At 36.2% G+C, this 19949-nt stretch overlaps 1 protein-coding gene across 3 annotated transcripts in view; it reads left to right on the top strand.

The window, feature by feature from the left end:
- Positions 1–413: 413 nt before the first annotated feature.
- SPAG17 (sperm associated antigen 17) overlaps positions 414–19949 on the top strand; it is a 251538-nt gene continuing 232002 nt past the window's right edge. For all 3 annotated transcript variants that reach the window (XM_074263223.1, XM_074263224.1, XM_074263222.1), the window contains exon 1: positions 414–587. In XM_074263223.1, coding sequence (XP_074119324.1) covers positions 501–587 — 87 coding nt within the window. In that variant the 5' untranslated portion in view covers positions 414–500. The remainder of the gene's footprint in view (positions 588–19949) is intronic.

The raw sequence follows: 19949 nt of genomic DNA, 5'->3' as shown, positions 1-19949 counted from the left end.
TTAAAATTTCACTTTCTACAAGAAATCTGCAGCCTTCTTAATTATACTGCTTTTCTTCTTTTAATTATTTCCTATTTGTCTTGTAAATGGCTTGTTTTGTATGTGTTTATTTGCAGGCTGTCTCCCCCATCACGATACTGATCGTTTCCCCTTTTCCTCTCTCCCTCCTCTCTTCTCCCTTTCTCATTTTTCTGCTAAGCAAACGGAAGCCAGAGAAGGCAGTGATTTGGTCAAAAGCCCCCGACCAGTCCGGGAGGGAGCAGGACTCGAACCCCAATGTCCTCTCTCTCCCGGGCTACCTTCCCGGACTGCAGCCAGCTTCTGCGGCCACCTCTCCGTCGTTAAGGGAGACGGGCAGCAGTTGAGCCTGAACTCTAGAATGGGACTGGGTGGGGAGGGAGTAAGGAGAGCAGGGGTGGGCGGGGCTTTGGTTTCTATGGAAGCAGGACGCTCAGACTCCTTCATCAGAGCCAGAAGCGGGTCCTTCTCCAGCCCTTTGCATGGGACCCAAAAAAGATAAAGACAAGTTAGGGCCAATAGTCTCCAAAGCCTGGGAACCCGGACTCGTTTCCGCTCCCTTTAACCAGGTAAGTAGCCACCCGAGTCGGTCTGTTCTTCATCCGCTCCCTCAACTCACAGGATGCCCTTGTGCCCCTACTCTTCACACTTACTCTGCTCCTCCCTCTGTGGATGGGAGGTGGGGAGGGTATGCTTCCAGACCCCGCCCCTACTCTTGCTGACGTCATGGCAGGGGATGCTAAACCCAGGGTTTTGCCCCCCTCCCAAGTTCTTCTCTCCATCCCGTCCTCTTAGCTCAATTTAAAGGTCTTTAGCATCAGACTTTGTAGGCCTCTGGAACAAGTTTGTTTAATTTATTTTTTAATAACAAAATTTTAAAAAATTAAATTAAAACCTAATGGGTCCTAGGTTGAAGGGCGATATCTAAAGAGAGGACTTTGACATTTCTGCTTTATTTGTTTAGTTCAGAACTCAACTAGATTGTTGAATTCAGTCAGGTGACTGAAGCAGGGGGCAGTGGAATTGGCTTTGGAATAAAACCTGGATTCAAATCCCAGGTCTGCTCTGCTACTTAACTGACTTTATAACAAGTAATTCCTTGGGCCTCAGTTTCCTCATTTTTAAAAAATGGAGAGATGGGAAGTATATAAACTGTAAGATACTTTTATTTTTAAAACTTATGAACTGGTATGGTTTGGGTGGCACAATGAATTAAATGTTGGGTCCAGAGTCAGGAAAACCTGAGTTTAATGTGGCCTCAAAACCTTACTTGGTGACTAAAAATCTCTTCGGCTTCCTCTAAGAACCCAATAAAATCCCATTTTGTACAAGAAGCCAAGCAAGTCACTTCAACCTGTTTATCTCAGTTTCCTCATCTGTCAAATGAAGGAAATGGCAAACCACTCTTGTATCTTTATCAAGAAAACTCCAAATGCATTGAACAACAACATGGTGAGGACACTGGAATAAGTCATGCCTTATGTTAACTAGTTAAGGGAAATAGAATATGAAGGGCTGGTGCAAGGAAAGGTGGCAGGAGGACAAGATTTGTAGATGAAGCAATGAATGGTGATCATAAAGGCAAGAGTAAAATAATGCAAACTTTTGTGAATGATCGCAATTGACATGAGTGACTTGGAAGTAATGAGTTTATTTCAATTCAACAAATAATTAATAAGCTCCTTTCTGTGCTAGACACATTGCTAAGCACTGGGGTCACAAAGAAAGAAAATAAAAACCATCCTGGGAGCCTCTACAAAAGTTGGATGGCCAGCAAGAATGGGATTCTTGATTGGGGTGAGGGATTAGACCAGATAGCTTCTAAAGTCCATTCTAATTTAGAAATTTCTGGAGTCTATTCTAAGGTAACATCTTCAACATGTTTATTGAAGAGTGCTTATATTGAGTAATTGGCAATTCAAAGAATATATGTCACCCTTCTGTGGACTGAAAAGAAAAGAGGAGATATAAGCTCTTTAGTGTCATACAATGTTTTACTTGGCTCTTACAAAATGGCTCTTGAACTGAACTGAAAATGTAGCAGGAAAAGCCTACAGGGGACAAATCAGTCAACCTTTGAGTTATTCTGAAGCATCCTTCAACCAACTCTTGTGGAAATTCATTAGGATATAAATTCTAAGGAGGAATTTATTTTATTTTTGTTTATTTCTGATGTGTAGCACAGAGCATAGGCACGTAATACATTTTGTTGAGTTTTATTAAAGATTAAAAGAGAACCTATATCTATTTTACAAATGTAAACTAGTTATTTTCTGATCATAGAAAAGATTGTATACATTGGAGATCTAAATACATGCAGATCTCTCTCTCTTCCCTGACCCAATAACTCAGGCATTTGTTTTGGTTGGTATCATATATTTCTATGCACCGAGGTTGGCTGCTGGGTTTTGTTCATAAAAGGACATAAATGTAGAAATCAACATAATTATTGGGCATTCTTTGCATTCCCTTCATCTTGGAAGTAAGAGATAGTATAGTGAATAGAGTGTGGGACCTAGAGTCACGAGTTCAAATGTGACCTCAGATATTCAACTAGCTGTATGATTCTGGGCAAGTCACATTACTATTTGCCTCCATTTCCTCAACCATAAAATGAGCCTAGCACTCATCTCACACAGTTATTGCAAGGTTCTAATTAGATCATATTTGTAAAAGTGTTTAGCACAGTTCTTGACACATCAGTCCCTCTTTCCTTTTCCTGTTAAAATCTTATGCACTTATCAAGGCCCAGCTCATGACACTCCCATCAAAAGATCTCTTCTTATCCTTCCTTCTCTCTTCTCCCTACACTCCCAAAGGTCTACAATCTAAAACAGCACATTGAACCTGCCTTATTCACTTAATATATGCTAATTAATATTAAAAGTTTTTTTCTCTACATATATTATCTATGATGATCTAACTATTTTTAAAAATGGAACATATAGTTAGTCAAAGGAAATGCCTTTTACAAAGTCTTTCTCAAAGTACAGTCCTTCTCCTTTAAACCAACATTGTCCTAAAAATCCAGATTGTGTGTAGCTTTATTCTTTTCCTCCTGTAGAATTTTCAACTCTCTAAGGGATAGAAAGTGTGCCTCATTTATTTTTGTATTTGATACTATGCTTTAGAATGGTTTGAGGGAGATGGGAAAAGGAGACAACAGTTCAGAATCCTCCAACTGTTGCTCAAAGTCCATTTGAAGGTTAGGAATACTTTTTTTTTGTGTGTGTGTGTGTGTGTATAACATATCTTCCTCTGCAGCTTCCATCCACTGCTCCTACCTCTGTCTTGTGGAATCAAGAAACCATTCTAACCCCCTTTTCCCCATAATGACGTTTAAAATATTTGAAGATAGATTCTGGGCCCCCTTGCATCCTTAAGACTCTACTTATTTGCATTAAGAAATCCCTGATTCCTTCATCCACTACTTGAATGGCATGATCTTCAGTCCTCTCCCCTCAGTCAGCATCTCCTACATGGTTTTCAGGTTTTCTACATCCTTTAAAGTTTAACATCTAGAACTTAATGTAGTATTCCAGATGTGGTCTGAGCATTACACAATGTTTTCTTAGGGGCTATAATAACTAGATCTCCTACTTTTTGAATAGAAAGCTACATGAATTCTATCCTGAAACTATAATATGTCTTTTATTCTTCCATGAATGGATTTTTTTTAATTTAGGGGTTAGTTCTAACATAGGACTTTATGGAAGCAATTATGACACTACAAGTCCTGCATTAATGGAATGAAATGATAGAATCCCAGATTACTTTTATAACATTCTGAAATATGGGGTCTCAATTCAGTAATCCTCAGTTATAGTCTCAGAGTCTTAAGAATATTTTTCAAAGTTTTATATAAATGCCCTTTCCCCATCATTTTTGTAATTTAGAATTAGCCCACATTTTTTTCCCTCGATTTTCTTGAAGCATTTGGATGCCATAGTTTGGCTTGGAGTGAACCTTTCTGCTTGAATTATAAACTGCTGAACAAAAGTGTTTCATGGAGGTGCTGACACTGTATTAAGTCAAGTGTTGCAAATATGAAGTTGTAATTTTCCTAGTCAAGTGGAAAAACTAAAGACATTCTTTTTTCCTTGTCTAAAGACTCTTTAAGACCTATTTAGATGTCCTGGTCCTATACAAACAGTACAACTCCAATAAATCTTTTTTTTTTTTTCATTAGTAGAAAAAACTGGAATTCAAAATAGTGTCAAAGTTTTAACTGCAAAGAATGAATTTCCTTTTCTATGCACTGGACAGCACACATTCCCTAGTGGCAGAAGGAAACACAGCTCTTACTTTCCCATGTTTTTGCCTCACATGGGGCCCATGTCTGGCCCAGGCACTAAAATAAGTTGGCAGCTCCATATGATGCTGTGGATGTCTCTGATAGTTCTGCATATGATTTTGCATAAGGATATTGAATAAAGTGGTATAGATAAGAGACCATCACTCTGCTTCCCCATTCACACTCACCCCCAAAAGGCATGAATGGTTATTAGATTATCAAATGCTCTTCTTCCATTGTATTGGCTGTTCATTGATAGAGCTGCCATGCTTCAGGTGAGGAAGAAAGAACAAAGGATGACAAAATTCTAGGCTTTCATTTGTTCTTAAAGGTGTGATTTAGGCCAAGTTACTTCATATTTTTCTGTGCCTCAATTTCACCTTTTAAATAAAGAATTGGTTGAATAAGGTAAGGGACCCACTAGCTTTATGAGTGAATCAGGCCCTGGCTTAATCCTTTAGGGGATTCTGCTTAGTAGATTTATATAAGTGGATTCTCTTTTCCTTCCTGCCCTCCTCCATTCCCAGGGCTCAGTAGTATTTTTTAATCTTGAGTTCCTTTTGGACTGCAGGAGTGCTCATAGAGGAAAACATCTGCTTTTCTAACTTATTTTTATTGACTTTCTCTTATGCTATTATTTTGGGTTGTCTCGGGCAGATGGAACATTAATTTTTAGTTTGTAACATATGTCAACTACCTACCTCAAGAATCTTGAGTGAATCCTTGTTTTAATTAGTAGAGCACCCCACTTAAATCACAAAGTTCTTCTCATTTACCTACATTCATTAGATATCTTTGAAAGTTGCCTAAGGCACAATAATAGCTATCATTTATATAACTTTGTTTTACAAAGAATTTTGCAAATATGTTGTTTACTCTTCTCAACATCCCAGAGATATAGATGCTATTACTATCCCCATTTTACAGAATAGGAAACTGAGGCACATACAGGTTAAGTAGTATGCCCAGGATCACACTGTTAGTAAATATTTTAAGCAAGATTTGAATTCAGGTCTTCTTCCTTGCAGTTTCAGTATTCTATCTACCAGACCACCTAGCTCCTGCAAAAATAGTTAAGTAATTTGCCAGCTAGTAAGTGCTTTGTTAATGTTCAGTCAGTTTGGCCACATCCAATTCTTTGTGACCCCTCATTAGGGGTTTTCCTGGCAGAAATAATGAAATGGTTTGCCATTTCCTTCTCTAGCTCATTTTACAGATGAGGAAACTGAGGCAAACCAGATTAAATGACTTGTCAAGGGTCATACAACTAGTATGTATCTGAAGCCATTTTTAACTCAGGAAAGGAAATCTTCCTGACTCTAGGCCTAGCCCTCTTCACACTATGATGCAACCTGGTTTCCTCAGTAAGTGCTAGAAGTGAAATTTTAACTAAGGTCTTCCTGATTCTAGGCCTAATGCTCTATTCACTATGGCACGACTTTAGCTTTCCTAGTGAGTGCTAGAGATGTGATTTTAGCCAAAGTTCCTGACTCCAGTTTAACATTCTATCCTCGAGGCTTTTCTTTTGCTTACTACAGTAAAATGAGATACTTTTTGCCTACTACACTTAGTATCTCTTACTACATACTAATTATGGCATATATTAGATACCACTTAAAAAATGGTGGAAAAAAAGTGCCAGTCAAGTGGTAACCTTAGAATTGTGGTTTAGAGGAAAGAGTGATGTGAGACATGAGCAAATCATTAAATCAAACAGTATTTATTCAGCATCTACCATGTTCCAGGAACTTTGCTAGATTCTGGACATACTAAGACAAGAACCAAATTGTCCCTCATCAAGGATTCTATAAGGGAAAACATGTTTACATGTGAATGTTTGACTGTTATATGTATCTATATCTATAGATATAAATGTGCACAAGATTTGAGTGAGGAGAAATCAGGCCCTGGTGGCAGGTGGGATCATTAATAACTTCAAGTAGATTATCAGAGCTCTGAAGGAAAAAGACCTTAACAGGGAGAGGGAAGATGGATCCATTTTAGGAAGTTTCATTTGAATAATGGGATGAAAGACCACATTGAAGAGATTTCAGAGGAGAGTTAGATGAGAGGAAGGGGAGGCACTTCCTATGAAAATGACTTTTTCAAGAAGTTTAATCACTAAGGGAAAGAAATTGTTGAAGCTAGTCAGAATGGTAATTTTGAATTTTTGTTTGTTTGTCTTTAAAGAATTTAGAGGACACAAATTTTTGTTTTTAGAGGAAATTTTGTTTTAGAGGAAACAAATTTTTGAAGGCAACCAAAAAGGAACCAATGGATGATAAGGAGAACTTGATGATGAGAGAGAAATCTGCTAAAGAAATTAGGAAGGAAGGAATTCTAGGGTTCCTATAGAGGAGTTGGATTTGGCAGGAAGAGTCACCTCTTCTTCTCTAGATTGCAATGCAAGAAGAGGATAGTCAAAGATATATAAAGAATATAAGATGAAGAAGGGGAAGGAGAAACTATTTTAAAATGGCCTACATTTTTAGGGGAGAGATAAAATATGGGTCAAGATCTTCCACCGAGAAGCTTGAGGAGTCAAAACATTTGAATAGCTAATCTGAAGAGTGGGATAGTTCATGGATTATAGAAGGACAGAAATCTTTGTAGAAGTGACAACAAGGTCAAATATGATTGGGCTAGAGAATCCAGAAAGCAGGGAGTAATGTGTAATATGGCCAGAAAAGTAGCTTCGGACCAGGCTATAAAATGTTTTTAATGGTAGAGGAGTTTTTATATGATCTTAGAGATAGTAGAGAGAGCCATTTGAATTTTTTGGGTAGCAGAGGGACAAAATTAGACCTGTACTTTAGGGAAATCACTTTGGCAGCTGTGTAGAGGAGAGAAATTTGAGGCAGGGAAACAAATTAGGAGGCTGTTGCAATAGTACAGTCAAGTGGTAATAAAGGCACAAAATTAGGATAGTGGCTATGTGAGTTGGTGAGAAAAGTTTGAGATTGAGACTTGTTTCTCTGAGTCTTGGTTTTCTCTCATTTGTAAAATAAGAATAATTTTATCTGTAATACCTCATAGTACATAGTATCTGTATAGGATCAAATATGATAAATGAAAAAAAGAGAAAGAGAAAGAAGGAGAGAGAAAGAGAGAGAGAGAGAGAGAGAGAGAGAGAGAGAGAGAGAGAGAGAGAGAGAGAGAGAGAGAGAGATTTTTATAGCATTAGGTAGAAACCCAGCAAATTATTATTGACTCCCTGTGGAAGATAGATGATTAACTTTTATAAATAAATTAATAATTATCAAGGTTAATAATAGATATTTTATTATTCAAATTGACATTTTATTTCTGTATTATGATTCATTATGTATGAGCATTTAATGTATTTATGAATTATATCTTCACTTCAAATTTGATATTTTTAAATAAAAAGAAAAAGTTTATTTAAGAACATTGGCAAGTCAGTTAGGAAAGTACACTTTAGTATGAAATGGTTTATGTAAAATAGAATTATTTTTATGCTTTCAGACAAAACTAGAATTTCAGAGTGCTCTGATACAGAATAAATTAAAATCGTTCTATTTCCTACCATTGGTCACGTGGTTTAGTTAATTAGGTATAAATCTAAGCATTTTGAGAGAGAAGTAGTCACTTTGAGGCAAAGTTGTTAATTCAGAATATTTCTTTAGATAGGCAAGAAGAATTTTTGAGCTAATTCATGAGTGATTTTAATCTAATAGCACTATTATAATACGATGACAGCAAGATGATATAATATAGGTTTTTATTGTTTGAGTTGATTTTGAGCTTATATTGGGCTCTAGAAAAATTGATCAACTTTGTGCCCTGAAAGCTAGGTGGCACAATGCACAGGGCATTAGCCTAATGTTAGGAAGATCTATGTTCAAATTTGCCCTCAGATACTAGCTGTGTGACTCAGGGCGCAAACCATTTAACATCTATCTGCCTCAATTGTCAAAAAGGAGTAATAATGTCAACTTTCTCACTGGACTGTCATAAGAATCAAATGAAATAATACTCTAAAAGTGCTTAGCAGTGCCTTAGCACTGTTTTACTGCTTCTGACCCCAGTTTCTCTAATTGTCCTATTTAGTTACTCTGCCTCAGGTATATAACTATTCCCCTCTTAATGTTTGATGGGGATAAAGGACTTATATCTTAGACCTCTTAGGCTATACTTATTCCCTCTTAATGTTTCTCAGGGCATTACAACACGGAGTAAATGCATGGTTTCCTTCCCTATTTTCTCCCTCTGCAACCAGAGAAACAAACCTAGACTCAGGTTTACTGAGGTTGCCACTTAAAAGTAATCATTCTGGCTCATGATTTAAATCTTTCTGCTGATATTGGGGAAAATACTGGTCCATTTTTAATGCAATGTGGTGTCAACACGAAGAATATTTAAAAGTTAGATGAAAATTCAAAAATTCACATGTAAAATAGGACATCTTGGTAAACTAGAAATGTCATTGGCTATAGAGCAGAGAATCTTACTTCAAACATGGCCTCTGACCCTTACTACCTTTGAAAATATTGTTAAGTCACTATTGTAACTCTCTGAGCCTCAGTTTTACTTATCTGTAAAATGAGGGGGATGAACTAGAAGGATTCCCAAGATCTCTTTCAGTTCTAAATATATAAATCATCATTACCCTTATTCAAGTCCCTCAAAACTCTCCTCCCCTTTCAATCAGCCACTAAGTGACCCTCCTCTTAGATGGGTCCCACATCCTGTGCCTCACTGTACCAACAAGATAGTTCTCCATTCTTTGTGTGTGTGTGTGTGTGACTTAATGTTTCCTAGACCCTTGGCACATGTAGCTTTCTGTTGTATTAACCTTATTAATGCTACAAAGGACAAGAGCTATCGATTTGCTCATCCTTCTCACAACTTTAGTACTTTGTCATTGTCTCCATCTAGTGTTGGCTCCTCCATGCCAATGGTTCCCTATAGCGGCTTTATAAATCTTCATATCTCTCTCCAGTCCTACATGTATATTGACATTTGCCTCATAGTCTATATATTCCCTTCTACCTGGAGAAAGCTTATCCAGTTCCTTCGATAAGGATGTATTAAGTACTTCTATGAGTAAAGCACATTAACTCCTTCCACATTCTTCAAAGGAGTCAATCAGTCAATTATGTGTAGATTAGACACTTGAATCCTTTTAATTAAAGTTCTTGCATAACAGGGGGATGGAACTTACTTCTCTGCCTACTATGTTTAAGCTATATTCTAATTGAGATGTCCTCTGTAGGTACTTTTTAATGGTATTACACTTTCTTTGCTCTTTGAAAATTTACACTTTTGCTTGGCTGTGGTAGTAAACACCGCCTCTTGCATATTTAAACTGGGGTAGTGTAGATTCTAATATTCCCCAACCAAACCCATAATTCTTGTTCAGAATTTGAAGAGTTCCAAAGATTTTTATTTCATGACATCCCAAGTCTTTTACACAAAAATCAAATGATGTTCAATACTGGAATGATGATAAACTAGGCTTAAACATATAAAGAAATTTAAGAAATTTTCTTTTCTTGCAGCAATTAAAACTATAGTTTATCCAATTGGGAAATGCATTTTTGTTTGACAGAATTTCTGACCAACTTTCTAAAAGCAGTGAAAAATTTTAGAATGCCTTTTATCCTGAACTATAAGCTATGGCACATGTCTATGTGTATTTAAGACTTACTGGAAATGTCTGTGATATGAACTGAAGACTGATGTCTGGCAGCTACCATTTTTTTTTTCTGAAAGTAAGTTGGAATTTTATGACTGTTTGCTGAAATAGACTTTCATTAATATTTACTAAACAAATTGCCAAATTTTACAAAGATCATTTTAAGAAGGCCAATGAAAACAACTGAGTTGTTTGGAAAAATGTTAAAAGAAAGTGGACTTTTCATAAGATCACATTTCAGTTCTATTTCTTGGGCAACAATTTATTATTTGAATGGGTTTGGAAGTAGTAAATGAATAAGTATATCAAAATATCCAGCTAGTTGTTATAATGTGACTTTTTATTACAAGAAGGAAAGCATAAAACATTAGTACAATACTTGTGTTTAGCCTGTCCCAGTCTCAATGTGAATTGGGCCACATCCTAGGAAAAACCTGCCAAGATACAGCAAATCTTGTCTGTTTTTTAATGTAGGAATAATTTTGAGTGACTCCTTATTGCCAATAAGTTAAAGTCCTAAAGTTCTTTTTGTCCAGTACTCAGACCTTTTTAAAATGTGCCCTCTTATCTTTCTTACTCAACATTTTATCTTACCAATCTCACCAGACCTGAGCTTTCTGTTGATCTGGTTATTGGACAACATCATGTCCTGACTGTGTTCCGCTGTGTGGAGGTGATATGTCCTAGAAGATAGACTTCGCCACATGTATGTCACCTGAAGACAAGTCATGTGAAGATCATCCCCAGAAAGTTTATCACTAAGTATACTGTCTGGGCTAGCTCTCTGGGGGCCCTCCAGATCAGAGTCAGGATCAGTCAAAAATCCTTGGTCTTTAGGAGGAGAAGTGAAGGAGGTAGGCAACCTGTTACATGGTTCATCAAAGATGGATCCTGGACTCTGGAGTCTAGAGCCTGAAATCTTCCCTGATGATCAAGCTACAACAGAGAGAGTCTAACTCCCTCAGCCCTCCAAATCTTCCTTACAATTACGTTATCATAACACATTCAGCAAGTGCCAATACTGAGGAGAGCCATCACATCACCTCATCATCTAAGTATATGTTTATAGAACCATTATCTCACATTGAGTAGGTACTTAGCCTTGAGTACTCTTCAGGTCTTAAATTCAAATATGCCTTTTCAGAGTTCCAGCCCTCTAAAACTGAGTACTAAGGGTTTTGTTTAGCTACTGCAAGCCACATGGCTTTTTAATTGTGATGCTGAGGAAGTATCCAAAGCTATAGAATTAAATAAGTCACTTTATATACGCCATTGTCCTCTCCATATTCCACTACTCTTCTTTAATAGTATTTTATTTTTCCAAATACATGCAAATACATTCACTTTAGCAGAAATCTTTTATTCCAAGTTTTTCTCCCTCTTCTCCCTCCTCCCTTCTTCCCAAGACTTCAAGCAATCAGATGCTCACATTTTCTGTAAAGCCTTTCGTGGACATTTCCCACTGAGTAAGAATCACAGAATTTAAGGAACTTAAAAATCATTTAGCTTCTCAAGCATGAACTCTTATCTAAAACATCCCCAACAATTATTCTTCCAGCCTCTGCTTAAACACCTTTAAAAATAGAAAACTTACCATCTTTTTTGAGATGTCATTCCATTTTAAAGAGCTTTACTACTTAGAGAATTTTTTCTTTTATTGAGCCAAATTTTCTGCCTATAATGTCTACTAAATAGTTTCAGTTCAGCATTAGTTCCAGGGTTAAACAGAAGAAATCATAAAATCACAGATACTGAATAGATGAAATCTCAGAAGTCATCTACTTCAACTTCCTCATTTTATAAATAGTGAAATCCAGGGAAGTAAACTTCCTTGCCCAAGGTTATTATGATAAGCCTTGGTGCTGAGAAAGCTTTCTCTAATTCCCCCATTTGAAAATGATCCCTCTGACCTAGAATGTCTTAAATAATAAAGTAAAGGCAAAAAAGGGATTGCCTTTACTTCATTCTATCTTGTCTCATAGTTTGCCTTCCACCTCCCTTTTTGATTATAATCACTTTGAGAAGAGAGACTATATTGTTTTTTCATCTTTCATCAAGTCCAACTCCCTAATTTTACAGATGAATAAAGTGAAGTTAAATAAAAGCTTAGAGACTCATCCAGTGTCATTTAGGTTATAAATTACTGGGTTTAGATTCAAATATAGGTACTCCATCTCCAAACTCCAGTACTCTTTCCATTATCTTCATTGGGCATAGAAATCACTTCTCACTGGTTCACTGGGAAGAAGGTAGAAACCAAGAAATATGTTGGGGCTAAAAGAACAAAAAAAAAAAAAAAAAAAAAAAAAAAAGAGGTTCAGCAAAATCATCCAAAGACATCAACCCTTTCTAACAACAAATGCCATGTTCCAGACCTACAGTTTCCTCCACTTCTTCAAAGAGGCATATTTTCTCATCTCTTCTCAGGGTCCAAGCTTTAACTCTTAATTTTTGATGATGAAAAGAGTTTTCTTTTCATTGAGGTGAACCCTGATTCCAATTTTACATTTGTAGCGCAATTAGCAATATTTCTCTTAGCTCTGCCTGCCCAGAAGAATGCCTCTGATATGTAATATTTGTTTGAAAACCCAAAGGAGCTTGCTTTCTTTTGAGGTTGGCCTTATTTTTTATGTTCTGAAGTGCATTTTGGACCTCAGATTTTGCTCCAAGCAATAAAACTGGTTGGATTGTACTAAGTTATTAGAGGGGTAATTTTACCCGTCTGTTGGGGGTAGGGAGATGGTTAAGGTGTGTAGTGGTTTCAGTGGTTTCTCTATGGAGTAAAATTCCCAGCAAAGCTTTTCCATGTGGTGTTTTAATAGCAGCCTTAAAACTCTCTGATGCATGGAGCAAAACCAAATGAGGCTCATGTGCTAGATTTGTGGGATGGGCCAAGTCAGCCCATGAAGAATGAAAGAAACGCCATCAAACATCTGAAGTTCAGAGAACAAAACTAGCCAAAGAAGATTCTCTGGAAATGCCCCATTGCAGAAGAACAACAAAATCTACCAAGCTTCTTTCCATCCTCCATCCTCACCCCAAATTGGCTCTAGAGGCTGTCTGTAGAATAGTTCATGGTAGGCAGAGACTTAAAAAGTTGTAAGTACAAGTTGGGCTTAATATTTTACTAACGTATAAGCAGAGTGTTCATGCTCAGTAAAATTGGTTGATTAATTCAAGAAGTTTCAAGTAAGTACGGGGCCCTGCCTAAACATAAAAGGAATGAGGCTTTCCTGGAGTGAGACCCCCCAAGTGATTCAGAATCATCTAAGATAGAATTGGCCTTGTGCCACATATGGGAAGCTTTCAAATGTAGTCTGGATGACCATTTATTGAAGGGTTTTATAGAGTGAGATTCTGGATGGATTGGACTACGTTGGCCTCTGAAGTCTCATCCAACTCTGAAATGTATGTCTAACTCTAGTTCTCTTAGTCATTGATCAACATCTCTGCTATCCTTTGGGACTTTTTTTTTTCTTTTTTAGACTGGATCTCTCAATCTCATCCAATCCATAAGGACAGTGACCATTGCTGGGTCTAATTCCATTGCTGATCAACGAGGGAGCTTTGACGTGCTCTATTTCCAATTTGGATTGATTTGTGCCTCCTAAAGGCAATGGAGTTGTTCCCTGTACTCCTTTGGAGGCTTATCATATTAATGCCTAACATAAGACAGACCCCTGATTAGTTTAATCTGCTGTAGTTTAGAAACTCCTGAATTCAACTGCTTTACCAGACTCAGCCTTCTCAGCTGAAGGATTCATACTCAGTTTTGGCTACCTTTTGCAAGACAATTTTCTTCAAATGTTTTCCTTACCCATACTATATACACAACTGTGGCCTATTTCATATCTCTCTTTCTTATCATCTCCCCTGCCTGATTCTGTGCCCTTTAAGAATTAAATATGCGACACCTGGTGACCAAATGACTTAGTGACTAGGAACAGGGCTAGGAACATGAGCATGTGAATCCATCAGTCAGCAAATGTTTATTGAATGTCTACTATAAATAGAGCTCTGAATTGGACACTGTAGAAGAGCTACTGAATAATGTGTCAGTTCTTAATCTGCAAGAGGTTACAGTTACAGTTTGATTGAAGAGATGATACAAGCATAAAGAACAACACAAATTAATATGTGATTTAATGCCGGATTGGTTAAGAGGAAGGAACAATCATTTCTATCTGAGAATAAGCAAGAAAGTAAAGATTGAAGTGAACTTTTTGAGTAAAGGTAGGATTTTTCTGAGAGAGAATAAAGGGTTTCAAGTGAGAGAAAGAGAGGCCATTTGTGGAATCATTGAATAAAAACAGTGATGTACAACTCATTACTTCTTGAGAAATGTCATTTTTTAAACTGCAGAGTATAAACAAACTATAGAGGATAAAAAGTACAAAATGTGGTCAAATCAACAAGCATTTATTAAACACCTACTATGTGTCAGGCACTGTGATAAGCACTGGAGATAAAAAGAAATGAAGAAAAAAAAGTCTCTACTCTTAAAAGAACTCACAATATAATGGAGATACATGTATAACAACTATGTACAAACATATACAGGATAAATTGTATCCTATATAAAGATGATATCTAAAGATAATCGTGGAGGGCCTTCTGCAGAAGGTGGGATTTTAGGTAAGACTTGCTCAAGGATTCTGAGTAGAACTTTTTGGCTAGAAAAAAGGGCTCACATGATAGAAGAAAAAGCTCCAAAACTAAATGCAGGCCTGATTTTGGCAGTATTGACACATATACTGACTTGTTTCTAGAGGGGGTACCATCATGATGCTGATTAGGGCTTATGCTGAGTAATTAAGTGGGTAAGCTGAAAATTGGAGACTCATGACTCTGTTGATATCCTTATAATTTTTGACAGCCAATGAAATTGTTCCATTTCAAATTCTAAAGTTGGGAGAAACCTTATTTATCTATAACATTACCTTTTTACAAAGTTTATATATAATTCTCTCTATATTATTGCCCTACATATTTGGATATGATATGTTCCTTTCCATTTGTTTTAGACAACTGACAATACTCTTTATAATCACCAGTATTTGCACATTTAATATATCTTTGATTACTTGCCATCTAGGGGAGGATTGTGGGGAAGGCAAGAAGAAAAAAAAAAGGTTCCGTAGTTAGGTTATTTTCTATTGTTTACTCGTTAACCAAAAAAGCCTATTTTTGTCTATTAATTTTGTGATTGGATTCTTTTCTGTTCTTGAGATCTAGGGAATGATGTCTCTTGGGCCTCAGGTTTTTCCTCTTGTTGTTTTCAGAGCTCTCTTTGAGAGTTTTTGACATTTTGCTTCTTTTAATGTTCTGTGATCCAAGATCAGATGCCTTGATCTATGAGTAACCTCAAGTACTCCAATCCAACCATGAGTCAGGACAAAATACTCCCCATTCTGCAAATGCTTTCAATCCCCATGGTCCCAAAAGTGATCACTGGCCTCATTCTTCATCCAGTCAATGGGTATGGGCCCTGGAAGTAGTACCAGTAGTAGAATCCACAATCTTTCCTGCCCAACACCCCACAATAATCACCATTAGTGGGGTGAAAGTTCCCTAAACTACAGCTGCACAGACACAGCTGCCTCCAAAGCTTACTGTTTATTGACATAATAATAGGTCATATCATTCCTAATATCTCCCTAAATTGTCTTAAGCTGGATAATTAATTTACCCTGACTTTTAATATTTCTGTCACTTTAAATTAAACTTGGAGTATTGTTTGGAGAGAAATTTGGGAGACCTGAATAATATCTTACCTTATACCACCATCTTCCCACAATCCTTTCTGACTTTCGCCTAACACAGAAGTTCTTAATTTTTTTGTGTGTCTTGGATCTCTTTAGCAATCTGGTGAAGCCTTTAAACCTCCTTTCTCAAAATCATGTTTGTTTTGTTTTTAAGCATATAATTGTAAAAACTGCTACAGTTAAGTAAATGTAAATAAAAATTAAAATGTGGATCCTTTTTTTCCTCTCCAAGTTCGTGGAACCCCCAAAATTCTATCTTGGACTCAGGTTAAGAATTTCTGATCAAAATTTTAAGTTCTAGAGTAATATGAACCTGAATTCTTTTTTTTTTTTTTTTTTTAATTCATTTTATCAAATTATCCCCTCCCTCCCTCCACGCCCTCCCCTAGATGACAGGCAATCCCATACATTTTACATGTGTTACAATATAACCTAGATACAATATATGTGTGTAAATACCATTTTCTTGTTGCACATTAATTATTAGCTTCCGAAGGTATAAGTAACCTGGGTAGATAGACAGTAGTGCTAACAATTTACATTCGCTTCCCAGTGATGAACCTGAATTCTTGAGACTGAATTCCCTACACCAGTGAAGTCACAGGTGTTGGGTAATAATAATGATTATTATAATTTTAATTATTACAATTGCTAAATAATAATTAATAATTAGTTACATATACATATATACATATCTTGCAAACTTGCAAATCATGTTCTTTCTCATATTTTTCTTTACTGCATTCATCATCGGTCTTTGTGCTTAAAATTCAAATTAATTCAACAAAATTTTTATTAAGTTGCAAGTCATTATATAATATTCCATGGGGAATATAATAGTAAAAATAATACCTACCAATTATACAGAGCCTACAACATGACAGGCACTGTGCTAAGCACTTTGCTGCAAATATTATCTCATTTGATCTTTACAGCACTCCTGAAAAATAGGCGCTATTATCCCTTTTTTACAGATGAGGGAGACAGTCTAAGTGAAGTGATTTGTCTGGAGTCATACTTCTAGTAAATTTCTGAGGTTATATTTGAACACACACATCTTCTAACTTCAGACCCAGCACTCTAACCACTGTACCACCTGACTGATAGTAAATCAGTCACACTTCTTCCCCTCAAGGATCTTATAAGCTAATAATATTCTCCTCCATGAGGCTACCTAAAAAACTGAGAGTAGTTTGTCTTCCATTTGTGTACAATTGTTGGTCTTACTATTTAAGAGATGTTATTGATGGTGATGATTTCTATTCCAGATTTCCAAAGACAAATACAAGGCTTAGAGTACTAATGTCTTCCTTAATACTGGGATGTCATAAGTTTAGAATTTTCATGGTGACATGCAAGCAACTTTCTTTCATGGATTGCACAGATGGATTCTGATCTGTCCTGGTGAAAGGAGTACCCACAACAGGGAGATCACAGACCCATCAAAGGATTAAAGAATTCATACAACTTTTACATTTATTAAGGACTTTCTTTCAAGAGCCAAAAATATTGTTGAAAGATGCCAGTTAACAGATTTGTTTCCTTATTGAAAAGAAAGTTATTTTACAAATTAACTGTTCTTCACATAAATATTTAGCTTTTTTGCTATAAGAGATTTTTACTTTGTTTTGTCTTGGTTCAGATTAAACCTTCCCCACAGGACTTCTTATACTATGCTTTGATAACTTAGAAAGATATGTGATTTCATCCATGACTATATTCATCAAACCAACACAAAGTTTAAGTTTCTCCACAGCTTTTCATTGTTGTGGAAAAGACCATATCTGTCATGCTTAGAGGCAGGAGCTTTCTTCAGTAATATTAGGACACACATATATATGGGAGAATCTCCTTAATAAAGAAAATCCTCCTTAACAGAGTTCGAAGTATATTTCTTATTTAAGGTATTCTAACAGTCCACTGTGCACTTTATTTCTTTAGCCTTGCAGCCCTACTTCATTTACTTTTGCTTCAGAACTTTATTATTTTTAGCCTACAGTAGGGATTCTGCTTTTCATTCCAGTAACATTGAGTTTAAATAACAAAAAGAAGAGACATATGCATGATTCCCATTCCTGATAGAATGGAAACTAGTTTTTAACATGAAGGGAATCACTAATGTCAAGAGAGATCATGGATCTCTTTCTCATTTCCTCTTCCCATCATTGGGGTAATTCTAAACTATGTTCTCCCATAATCCTTTTTTTAAAAAAATAATTCTGCATATGTGAGAGCAATTGGTGTTAAGTGACTTGCCCAGGGGCATACAGCTAGAAAGTGTTAAGTGTTTAAGGACATATTTTAACTCAGGGCTCTATCCACTGTAGCATCTAGATGCCCCACTCCTATAATGCTTCCATCAAAGATTTACTCAACATATTAGAAACCTACCTACTTTTTCTTCTAGTATCTCAATAAGATACTAGACAATGCTGAGAGACAATGCGATTTAATGTAAAGAGCTTTGGATTTGGATTCAGGAAGTCTGGGTTTGAATCTAATAATCTTCCCTGGACCTCATTTCAAAAGGAGGAGATTGACAATTCAATCAGAGTCCTTAGTCTATATCTCTCAAGAAACTTGCACATTCAATGTATCCTGTGATTTTAGGCTTAGAATACAAATTCATTTCCTAAGACTATTGAGGGAGGTTGATGAAAAAAAATCACAAGCAGTATTGTTTCACTTAACATAAAAAAAAAAATTTCTTGAAGAAAAAAATGAACTTAAGAAAAGTTCTACATGAGATCCATCTAAAAGAGATTATCCTACGAGTATTTTAAAAGAATATGAAAAGACAACAATAGACAAAGAAGAACAGATGTGTTATTATTTTTACAATGATGTATTTCTGCAGACAATGATGAATAGGCCACCAAATTTGAAGTCTACCCCTTCTGCACCTGATATATTATGTAATAGAACATGAAAAGAGAAAGCCAAAAAGAATGTTTTGTACCCAACCAAACACTTTCAAAGTTAATCCATGAAATCATAATGCATTCCGATATCAGTTTCCAAAGAGAAATGATTGGACTGCCCTGTCTTGACCATTAGGCAGAATCTGGTATTTGCCATCTGCTCTGATGACCCTCTTCCTCTACCCCTGTTCCACCAATGCAGGACTGAAGGCCCTCTAGAGCTCCCAACCCCATACTAGAGTGAGCCCTGGGGCACAGTTGACCTAGTTGAGAATAGGAGAATTAGTGCTTCAATCTTTCTATAGTTCATCCTTCTATAAGCATCTAGGGCCTAGAACTTAAAGATAGGGACTCACAATCTGTTACATGTGCATATTCCATAGTCACCTACATTTTTCTTAGGAATTGATAGCAACTTTACATTAGGGTTGTTGGACTGAAAAATATTGGACTAAAATACCATATGACTCTACTCATAATACTCATGATTCAGAATCATAAGTAGCTTAGTCTGAATCTCTTTTTCTGGACACTGCTTCCTATTTTCCTTCTACTCATCCATGTCAGCCCCAACCTTCTCATGCTTCTGGAAAACTTCATCCTATTGTTACAAACTGTTCTTCATATTACAGCTATATTCTGTCTCTGGAAATTACCTTATATATGTTTTATGTCTGATTATCTTTGTACATCTGTTTTCCCCAATATAATATAAGCTTCCTGAGGAGTAAGAATGTTTTTTGTTTGTTTGTTTTTAGCTTCAGTATCTATCATAATGCTTGTATCATAGTGGGTAGTTAGCAAAAAGTTTGACAAAATGGGAAATATCAATGGTGTTTTATTCAAAAAAGGCAACTGAAAGCTATTGACCAATATTCCTGCTTTTTCATCTCTATAAAATGTTTATATGAGTGATTTTTATGTATTAAATTTTCCCTTACTGAAAACAAAAAGAAAAAATGTCAAAATGCTGCTGCTGATTTTCTATAATAGATTTAACTTTTATAATCACACCACAGTGTAAAATGAGTAACAAATATCTACTGAGAAATATAGGACAAAGAGTGAGAGAGACAGACAGAGATGGATAGACAACAGAAAGTGATACACAGAGACAGAGACAGAGAAAGAGAGAGACATAGAACAAGAAAGATACTTTAAAGAATTTGAATTGGTAGAGCCTGTGGTAATTGTGAAGTTTTTCATAAAATTTGTCTCATACATATTTCAAAATTGTATGATTATATAGTTTAAAAAATGGTCAGTAACAGTATTTACCATTACCTTGAGCA

Source organism: Sminthopsis crassicaudata, chromosome 4, assembly GCF_048593235.1.
Source record: "Sminthopsis crassicaudata isolate SCR6 chromosome 4, ASM4859323v1, whole genome shotgun sequence".
In the NCBI taxonomy this organism is placed as follows: domain Eukaryota; kingdom Metazoa; phylum Chordata; class Mammalia; order Dasyuromorphia; family Dasyuridae; genus Sminthopsis; species Sminthopsis crassicaudata.
Note: the sequence above shows the minus strand (reverse complement) of the source record. Positions and strands in the feature narration are given on the sequence as shown.